The 10,881-nt window shown below is 40.4% G+C and overlaps 1 protein-coding gene across 3 annotated transcripts; it reads right to left on the bottom strand.

Moving 5' to 3' along the window:
* Positions 1-211: 211 nt before the first annotated feature.
* LOC115155971 (SLIT and NTRK-like protein 5) lies at positions 212-7,855 on the bottom strand. 3 transcript variants are annotated; one of them, XM_029703110.1, is made up of 2 exons: positions 7,396-7,855; positions 212-5,369 (listed from the first exon to the last, which is right to left on the bottom strand). In XM_029703110.1, exon 2 carries the CDS (start codon positions 5,367-5,369, stop codon positions 2,709-2,711), a length of 2,661 nt encoding a protein of 886 aa, XP_029558970.1. In that variant the 5' UTR covers positions 7,396-7,855; the 3' UTR covers positions 212-2,708. The 3 variants fall into 3 exon arrangements, with proteins under 3 accessions (XP_029558970.1, XP_029558969.1, XP_029558971.1); XM_029703109.1 differs by lacking the exon at positions 7,396-7,855 and adding an exon at positions 6,612-6,923; XM_029703111.1 differs by lacking the exon at positions 7,396-7,855 and adding an exon at positions 6,621-6,923.
* Between the last annotated feature and the right edge of the window lie 3,026 nt (positions 7,856-10,881).

Raw genomic sequence — 10,881 nt, 5'->3', positions numbered from 1 at the left:
TAATTCATGTTTTGCACAGTATAATATTTTTCCTGGATGAAATTATGAGAGCGGTGTAAACTGTGTATATGTGGCTCCTGTAATCTTTGTATTGCTATGAAACATGCCAGTGGGCTTTTGGGGCAGTGTTTCATAATCCACCCTCCCGGTGTGCTATGACATTTACTACTTCTAACATATTGGAGGGTGAAGGAAAAACAGAGACAGTATACAGAATGAATGCACATGTTTTATTCATTGGCTAACAATAGGAGAAACAGCACTTTTTAAGATACATTTATCTCTGTGCTCACATCTTATACCCAAGTTGCATTCCCTCTCGTCCTGTATGTTTCCACAATAAAAACCAGGCTTTGCACTCAGTGAAGCAGCAGTCCGCAAGGAGATGCAGCTGGCACATTCTATTTACAAAGTTGAAGTAAGAAGTTATAATTCACCAAATAACTTGAACTAAAGGGACAAGTCGATAAAAAATTGACATAAGTGGAACACTCGCTAGACCTCATTTACAAAACCCTTGTATAAAAAATTCAGAAGAAAAAAAACACTGATGTCTACCTGTTCGTACAAACAGATTTCCACGAGTCACATTTCATTTTTACAATCTCTTTGATATACTTGAATGTGATACAAAACATTGTGTGTAGTTTTACTGCAATGGCTATTTGCTTGTGATATATACACTGTACACCCTAACTGCATATGGATGGACATATTAAATCAATAAAGGCTAAGGAGGCGGGGCAGGAATTACAGTAAATCATTGGATATATTAATTGAACTCTTGTCATGTGATTTCAAACCCAACAAGAACAATGCTATGGTGCGATGACAGATACTGGAATCAAAAACACAATTTCTAACCTCAATACAAAAAAAGTAAGATTGAGCATATTGGATCAATTTTTTATCAAAAGCACTAACAAAAGACTGTCCTTACTACAGTGCACTGGATTAACATGTCAATATTACTAACATGTTAACAAGTTAATCCAGTGCAATGCATTGTAATAGGGACAGTCTTTTCTTAGTGCTTTTGATTTAAAGAAATGGCCCAAAAATGGGTTAGAATGTATTATTTCTGAAACCCAGTCTGCTTTTCAGCACATACTGAGCAACCTCTGACATAATCTCATCACAAGTTGTAGGAAATGCCAACAACACAACATGGCAGTGGTGACCTTGGAACTGGAGACCAACACATAGAGACGGGCACATTTCATTACATTTACGAATGTTTACACAATTCGTTGTCAATGCTTTGAATAGACACCGCACGTACCACAGTGAAATGACCATACCTGAAAATGTGTATGTCTAACAATAAATTAGAATTAGAAGATTCCTTAGTAATACCAAACAAATGTATGAATGTCCCAAAATATTTTGAGTGATCAAACATATAAAAGTGGCAGTCACCAGAAGTTATTTTGCATCCAATCCATTGTATATAGAGCTATTTCCAGCGATAATAGGGATACACACTGTATGTGTTTGCTGTTTATTTGTTGACAATGATATTCTGAATACTGATTTTGTATCCCTAAAGATAAAAATAGGGAAATTGAGGATTGTCTCCATCCTGGAAAAAAAGTGGTTTATGCACGTATAGTGCAAAATGTCTTCTAACTTTCCTTCAGAATGCAGTGGTTGCATGTCTGCAATCATTTTACATATGGCTATAGCCATGGTTATTTACATAGTCTATGACTTACCAAATATATATAAGAAAGTGACATCATATCCGTTGTTGACCTGTTCGGGTCAATCAGTGCATTGTGTGCAAAGTAATAAAACAAAAACAGAAGAACTACATTTCCAAATACTATAAAAATAGACCATTTGAAAAAAATGATATGAGCATACTGTTCCACCTCAAAACTGCCCAGGAATTATGAAGTATGGATTTTCCATGTATCTTTTAAAAACATTGTTTTTTGTTTGTTTCATGAATACCCATATGCACACAGAAGCCAGTTGAACCTCCCTTTTTGAAAAAGTGCAACAAGCATACGTGAACTGCATATTTACATTAGGGCTGGGGATTGCCAGCGACCTCACGATACAATATTATCACGATACTTAAGTACCGATTCGATATGTATTGCGATTCAATACTGCAATTTTATTGCAATTTAATGTTCCAAACATATTGCTCACTATATGTCTGCTGCGGAGAGACAAGAGAGAACATTAGAAAATGAGAGTTGATCAGTCATGGAAATAAAAGTGCTGAAAACACGTTGACTCACTATTTAAAAAGAAGATGGAGAACAAGCTCTAGGATGAAAAATACCCGAGTTTTGTTCGAAGGGTCAGCCGACAAGCGCTAGCGCTACCTTCGATTTTACAAATCGATACTTGGATATATATCGATATATCATCCAAAATAATGTTCACTATATATTTTTTCCCCCATCACTGATTTACATAGAGTTGTTGGCAAAGGAATTGGATAACCTCAAATACAATTTTTCTCAAAGCAAAGACTGAAATTGATAAACAATAAACTAGCTACTGTAGCAACAAGCTGAATTGAGGATATATAAAGACAAAATACCTATTTTTTATGTTGTTAAGGGAAAGCATCTGCATACTGTAGTTTCAAAAGATAGAAATCAGTGTAAAATGCTCAAATTTAACATGAGCACTGTGTGCCAATGCAGCAAACATAGCAATGATTCAACCTTTTAAGGGAAAACAGTCATTCAAAACTGGGTGAACGTTGTACGTTTCTCAAGAACTTCAAGGTAGTCGGGATCAATATGAAGCTTGGCTTTCAGTTCCCAGTACTCGCTCCTGTTAGGCTCAACATAAACAGTACTTGGTGCTGTGCAATATAATATTGTCTGTTGTATTCTTTCTGGGTGCATGTATTGGTGTCTGATATCGAAGTCTGACGTATACTGATTTGATGACTGGGCAGTATGCCTGCAAGGTAAAGCATTGCTGTAAGATGACGGCTTGTCGGGTTCTACATCTCTGTAGCAATACTGATGATTGTCTTGTAAGGGGGAATGTTTGTTGAGTGGCTTTGGAGTGCTAACGCTGTATTCAGAGCTTATTGCGTTACTAGTCGCCTCTTCATCCGAGTGATTATTCAGAAACGCCCCATTCAACTCATCAAAGTCTCTGTACCCATCCACTGACTTGCTCTGGCTTGGGGTATAGACGGTACTCTTGCATGTGTGTTCTGTGGGAGGGGGGATGTACTCATACACATGCCCTGCAGACGTCCTGACTTTTGGAACGGATCCCTTTTTGTAAAGACCGTACTCCATGTTCAACGAACTAATGCACGCGTTCATTGAGTTATTCTGCTCATTTAGAGTCTTTTGACGTCTCTTCTTCACAGCCGCAAACAGTCCTGCAGCGACAAACACTGAAACGATGAACATCAGGAGCAGGGCAAGGATCATAACAGATAGAGGAACACTGTTGATATGTGCGTCGTCTTCTAATGATGTTTCTATGGTGATAGTGCTGCCGGGAATGGTTTCTTCAGAGGGTGGGATCACGGAGGCAAGGATATCGGAGTTATTGGGACAGAAATTACTTGTCTTAATGTATCGCATATCCTCCCCAAACAGTCTTTTAGGGGAGCCGCAGATGACATTGTTTACAACCGTGCCTGTGCTGAGCTGTTCCAGCCACATCTTCATCTCTACAATTGAACAGCGGCAGTCCCAGGGGTTCTCGAACAAGTCTACCTGCACCAGTGATGTCAGCTGATCTAACACGCCACTGACAGGCAGATTGCGGAGGTGATTATTGCGAAGATTTAGTCTGGCCAATTTCAACCCATTAAAGATTTCACCGGGTAAGGTCTTCAAGAGGTTATTATTCAGGAAGAGCAGCTGAAGGTTGGGGACATGCTGAAAGGTGTTTGACACAATTTCTCTAATGACATTGTATTCTAAATATAAGAACTGCAGGCTCTCCAATCCATAGAACATATCGACTGTGAGGCGGTCTATCAAATTCCCATTCAGGTATAGCCTGCGTAACTGTGTTAAATCCCCAAAGGCTCTGTCATGGATGTGAGCAATCCGATTGTTGCCAAGGTGAAGCAAATCTAATCCAGTTGCTTCAATGAAATCTGATGTCCGCACCACAGGGATATAATTCCCTGTGAGATACATCTTTTTGGGATTGTAGGGTTTGGGATTTAAGTCAGAGATTCGCTCAATCTTTCTCTCTTGGCAGTTGACATTCAGACCGAGGTCTGAAATTTGGAGATTGCAAGTACAGGCAGTAGGACAGTCCAAAGGCACAGGGGATTTGGTTTGATATGAAACGATTTGACCGTAGTTTTGCGGTTTATTGGAGGGGATGCGAGACGTGGGTTTTGACTTTAGTTTGCCTGACTGGCGAGGTCCCTTGGTGGGCCTTGACGAGGACCGTAAGATGGCAGAGGATGGGAATGAGGCTGTGACTGAGGCTGGTGTGGTTCTAAAGTATGCATCAGTGGTCTGATGTGCTTGGGGACGCATCTCATACTCTGCAATGGCTCTCCTGGGACACAGTTCTGGTTTAGAGACCTCATCAAGATCTCTCCCATGAAGCCGGAATGGAAACTCACAGACCACATCACCCACTAAAGCGGTGTAGGATATGCTCTCAAGCCAGGCCTTTAGAGCAATCAGCTCACAAGAGCAGTTCCACGGGTTCTCCTCTAGTTGTAATTCCACAACACTGTCCATGTGTTCCAAAACACCTGAATATGGGAGCAGTTTCAGTTGATTCCCCCTCAGGTCAAGGTGAGTCAAAGGGACATATTGGAAAATGTTAGTGGGAAGAGTAGAAATTAAGTTGTCATTTAAAATCAGGACCTCCAGGTGACGCAGTTTGCTGAAGGCATTTGGCTCGACATGGGTGATGTAATTGTAGTCTAGCTGAAGATATTCCAGACTTTCAAGGCCAACAAAAAAATCTTCCTTCAAGGCATCGATTTTGTTATTGTTGAGATGCAATCTTTTTAATCCCTGAAGTCCATTAAAAGCTCCTGATTCAACGTCGGATATGTCATTGTTGCCGAGATGCAATATTGTAAGCCCATTGTATTCAACAAAGTCATTGGCGGAGAGCCTTTTCAAAAGGTTCCCTGTGAGCAGTAAATGATATGTTGTGAAGTACACAGGGCTAACTTCAGAGAGATCGACAATCCCTCTACTTTCACAGCTTACTGTCAGTATCCCCTCTTTCTCCTCACAGGCACACAATCTTCGACATACCTCTCCATAATTGTCAAACATTTCAACGATGCCCACCGATGTAGCCACCAACAATATAATTACAATCCAGAGATGCATTTTCCTGTGTCGATGGCCAAACTCACACTGTTGGGCCGCCGAAGTATGCACTGTCATCTAGAGGAAGAAGATATACAGGTCATATGACGAAACATTCTCATGAGTCCTCAAACAGCTTGTAATTATAATGCTCAGGAATAGCACCTGCCCAAGGGTAAATACTGGCTGCCACAGAATGACCCAAACTAATTGAACTAGAATAGAGCAGGACTCTTAATGAAAAAAATGGACATTAATTACACTCCAGTTACATCCAGTAAGTAGCATAACAATGAGGTGAATAATAAACAAAGTCACACTAATAGCCCATACTTTAGCCCAGTGTGAAAACGAAAACATTCATTAGTCAGTTATCTTTTAAAAGTCAGATACAATTAAATAGCCTTGATTTTCAAAAGCCATAATCAAAACAACCAACCTGGACTCAGGGGTAGACGTAACCTAGTAAAACTAAATCCGGGACACTGCAATTAGTACGACATGTTACATTTTGTATAGTATGTATTCATTTCGTATGATATGTTAAAAATTGCAATTCATACAATATGTTATGAATTTGGAAAAAGTATGATATGTTGTGGCTAACGTCAGCTAGGTGGCTAACGTCAGCTAGGTGGCTAACGTCAGCTAGGTGGCTAACGTTAGGCTAGGGGTTAAGGTTAGGGATTAAGAGTAAGGTTAAAGGGTTTTAAAGTTAGGGGGAAGGGTTAGCTAACATTATAAGTAGTTGCAAAGTAGCTAACAAGTAGTAAGTAGTTGCAAAGTTGCTAAAATTGTCTGTGATGAGATTTGAATGTGCAACCATTGGGTTGCTAGACATTCACGTTATACGCCCACCCATCCGAGTTGGCAGGTAGCCTAGTGGTTAGAGCGTTGGGCCAGTAGCTGAAAGGTTGCTAGATTGAATCTCCGAGCTGACAAGGTAACATTCTGTAGTTCTGCCCCTGAACAAGGCAGTTAACCTACTGTTCCTAGGCTGTCATTGTAAATAAGAATTTGTTCTTAAGTGACTTGCCAAGTTAAATAAAAGTTTAATAAAAAATAACACCCTGAACAACTACCCTCCCTTAAGTAACCTTCTGTCTTATGTAACCATACCAAACATAACATACTAATTTGAGTATCCTGCATTTACTTTTTCTTTGATATGTCTAGTCTATGAGACCAGGCTGAAACAACGTATACACGTATATCTAAAAACAACTATGATGACTATTGACACACAAATGTAGCCTAAGCACCAATGCAAACACTCCCACATGGTGTCTACATAGGATAATCATATTTAGAAATTCTTACCTCACTCACTGGTAAATAAGGTTCCTTGTTAGGTATGACAACGTACGTTCTATTGTATGACTTGCAAATGTTCTAAGATGCCTATTTGTTATGAACAGGTTAGCCGTCAGTAATGCACTAAAGGAGGATAGAAATAAACGCTGATCAACCATTACTGCCAAATGCCTTTCTCTTTTCATAACGTGCTGTGCCAGAGGAGACAACGCTATGCCTGGTAACAAAGTTGCTTATTCGGTATCCCTGGAGGAATGTCTCTCTCTCTCTCTCTCTCTCTCTCTCTCTCTCACTCTCTCTCTCACACACACACACACACGCGCGCACGCTATCTCCCCGCCCCCTCCCCGTCTCCCACTCGCTCACACACACGCGCGCACATACACACACACACACACTAACACACACAGAGAGAGAGAGACGAATCCTGTTGTTTTTTTCTTGATTACACCTGCAAAAACTGCCGTTTGTATGGTGTTACCCTGACTACTACATTTACCATGAACATAAAAAGGAATCCTCGGTTGACACTTAACTTTTATAATATACACGGAGACAACTTCCTTGGCATTTCTTAGCAAAAAGCCTGCAATTTAGCCCCTTCAACTAATACGCAACTATCAAGGCGCATAACATACGATTATACATGACAATCAACCTAAAGATAATAAGCACCTCGACTTTTAACATTTGCAAGTGTCCTCCACTCACCCACGAACGTCTGATAAATGTCATGTAATTTAATGCAATACAGATCAAAAATAAATGAAATTGAATGGACACATCCTACCTAGTTCCAGCTCCAAAAGCCGTTACACTGCATGGAGACCGATACTGTCCAAACGTCATTAATAATTAATCGGCTTCCAAGTGTTTCGTGTCCTCGAAAGATGGAGAGTAAGTGAACGCGTTTACCATGTTAAAACGGAGGACCGTTATTATTCACAAGATGGTCAATCTAGCAGGGAAACCGATTACGGTGCGTCTGCTTCGTTTAGAATCAACTGTAACGACATAATGTCATCAGCACTCTGATTTTTTAAAATAAATTTAACTTTTCACATGAAAATCATCACATCCTCTGAGGTAGTAGTCCACCCCTTTTCTCCATACCCAAATATAAAAACGTGAGACAGAATACACCCCTCCACTAATATAAAAATGGTAGGACTTGCATTGCAATGTATTCAACTCTCGTGTATGCTATTTTGGGCATCTCACCTTGAACAAGTGTTGACCATGTGATATAGTGATTCACACCTACAAATTATTAGTCTGTTTGTTTTATGTTAATGTCGCCTATTATGAGGGCAGGCTGTGTTTAAAGAGCTTAGTTTTAACACTGCCTGAAGCCTCCGGTGTCCCTGTTGTTGACAACCACCCCTGCAAAGAACCGTCACTATTTCCCTTCTCTACAGTATATTCATCCAACTTGGACAGTGAGCTAAATTATGCAGTCTTCCCTCAACAACGTTCATATTATCATCCGGTGCATGAAATATACAATTTCACCCTTGTCATGCATGGGATGCTTATTGAGAGATGAGAATTGAGGTCTATGAACTGTTTGTAGCATCCAGAAAAAGAACTGATAGAAATGAGTCAGAATGGAACCTTTACAACTATGCTTGTTTATCCAATAATCCCCCACATTAGATGTGTCCAATCACCTGCCCTGGGACAGCATACTGTTTACATATTAAAATGTTACATTTTTGATAATGATATCAAAGCCAACAACTATTTTGCCTGGGTTATTCATAATTGGTAGTTACTACTGGTGCGCCTCATCTGCCTCATCATGTTAGCTTCACTCTAAACCTTGATCTTTATGAAACCAGACAGTATTTGAGGCAGTCAGAATTACTATGTGTTATACCATGTATTTTTCCACATTTTGTTACTTTACAGCCTTATTGTAAAATGTATTACATAGTTCCCCCCCCTCATCAATCTACACACAATTCCCCATTATGACAATGCAAAAACAGGTTTTTATAAATGTTAGCAAATTTCTTAAAATGTCTTACATAAGTATTCAGACCCTTTACTCAGCACTTTGTTGAAGCACCTTTGGCATTCTTATTGGGGATGATGCTACAAGCTTGGCACACCTGTATTTTGGAAGTTTCTCCCATTTTTCTCCCATGTTCGATCGGATTCAAGTCCGGGCTCTGGCTGGACCACTCAAGGACATTCAGAGATTTGTCCCGAAGCCACTCCTGCTTTGTCTTGGCTGTGTGCTTAGGGTATTTGTCCTGTAGCAAGGTGAACCTTCGCCCCAGTCTGAGGTCCTGAGTGCTCTGGAGCAGGTTTTAATCAAGGATCTCTCTGTAGTTTGCTCTGTTCATCTTTCCCTCGATCCTGACTAGTCTCCTAGTCCCTGCCGCTGAAACACATCCCCACAGCATGATGCTGCCACCACCATGCTTCACCATAGGGATGGTGCCAGGTTTCCTCCAGACATGACGCTTGTCATTCAGGCCAAAGTGTTCAATCTTGGTTTCATCAGACCAGAGAATCTGGTTTCTCATGGTCTGAGAGTCCTTTAGGTGCCTTTTAGCAAACTCCAAGCGGGCTGTCATGTGCCTTTAACTGAGGAGTGGCTTCCATCTGGCCACTCTACCATAAAGGCCTGATTGGTGGAGTGCTGCAGAGATGGTTGTCCTTCAGGATGGTTATCCTGTCTCCACAGAGGAACTCTAGAGCTCTGTCAGAGTGAACATCAGGTTCTTGGTCACCCCCCTGACCAAAGCCCTTCTCCCCCGATTGCTCAGTTTGGCCGGGCGGCCAGCTCCGGGAAAAGTGTTGGTGGTTCCAAACTTCTTCCATTTAAGATTGATGGCGGCTACTGTATTCTTGGGGACCTTCAATGCTGCAGACATTTTTTGGTACCCTTCCCCAGATCTGTGCCTCGACACAATCCTGTCCCGGTGCTCTACAGACAATTCCTTCAACCTCATGGCTTGGTTTTTGCTCTGACATGCACTGTCAACTGTGGGACCTTATATACTGTAGACAGGTGTGTGCCTTTCCAAATCATGTCCACTTGGATTTACCAGAGATGGATTCCAATCATGTTGTAGAAACATCTCAAGGGTGATCAATGGAAACAGGATGCACCTGAGCTCAATTTTGAGTCTCATAGCAAAGGGTCTGAATACTTATGTAAAAAAGGCATTTCTGTTTTTTATTTTTAATACATTTGCAAACATATCTAAAAAACTGATTTCTCTTTGTCATTATGGGGTATTGTGTGTAGATTGATGAGGGATTTAAAAAATATATATTTTAGAATAAGGCTGTTACGTAACAAAATGTGGAAAAAGGGAAAGGGTCTGACAATGCACTGTATCTAACATTTTAAAACTACCTTGTGTATGTTGTGTGTAGCAGAATAGGAAGAAAAGAGCTTCGACACCCTCCTGAAGCTAGTGTTTGTCTGGGGTCAGTCATGTGGAAAACATCTGGTATCAGTTTACAGAACTGTGTGGCATGTAGCTATCCCTCATCATTGCATGTCTGTGATGAGTTTCACATGAGAAGAGAGAAGCGGATTTAATGCTGTATTTTAATTTGAGGTATTGTCGTGCATCCTAATCTTCTGGGTCTGACTGGTGTGCAAAGTGCACAAGGCTTGGGTTTCTATCGGCTTCAGGGATTTGTACTCGGTGTATTGCATATTGAGAATCCTTAGCATCAGCCAAACCCTGTCATTACTCTACAATCTGTTTATTTTTATTTTTTATTTCACCTTTATTTAACCAGGAAGGCAAGTTGAGAACAAGTTCTCATTTACAATTGCGACCTGGCCAAGATAAAGCAAAGCAGTTCGACAACATACAACAACACAGAGTTACACATGGAGTAAACAACATACAGTCAATAATACAGTAGAAAAAAAAATAAGACTATATACAATGTGAGCAAATGATGTGAGATAAGGGAGGTAAAAGCAAAAAAATGCCATGGTGGCAAAGTAAATAAAGTATACCATTGATGTTTGTTGTAACATGATAAGAAAAACCATTAGCTTGATTTACAGAATACATTAATGCAGTATTTACAGCTCTTAACACACCATTTTCAATGACACTAATTCTTTTGATTTAATATTCATTGTTAAACGTGTGTGTGTGTGTGTCCTTGAGCGCATCTGCGTTTGCGTTGTTGGTTTGTCTTTCCGACAGATAAATCATGTACACCCGAAGAGCAGGAAAAGCATGCAGTACACTACTTGAGGCATAGTGAGGCATGGCTTGAGACTGATTTAATA

This window comes from Salmo trutta, chromosome 20 (genome assembly GCF_901001165.1).
Source record: "Salmo trutta chromosome 20, fSalTru1.1, whole genome shotgun sequence".
Taxonomy (NCBI): domain Eukaryota; kingdom Metazoa; phylum Chordata; class Actinopteri; order Salmoniformes; family Salmonidae; genus Salmo; species Salmo trutta.
This window is presented reverse-complemented; position numbering and strand designations above follow the sequence as displayed.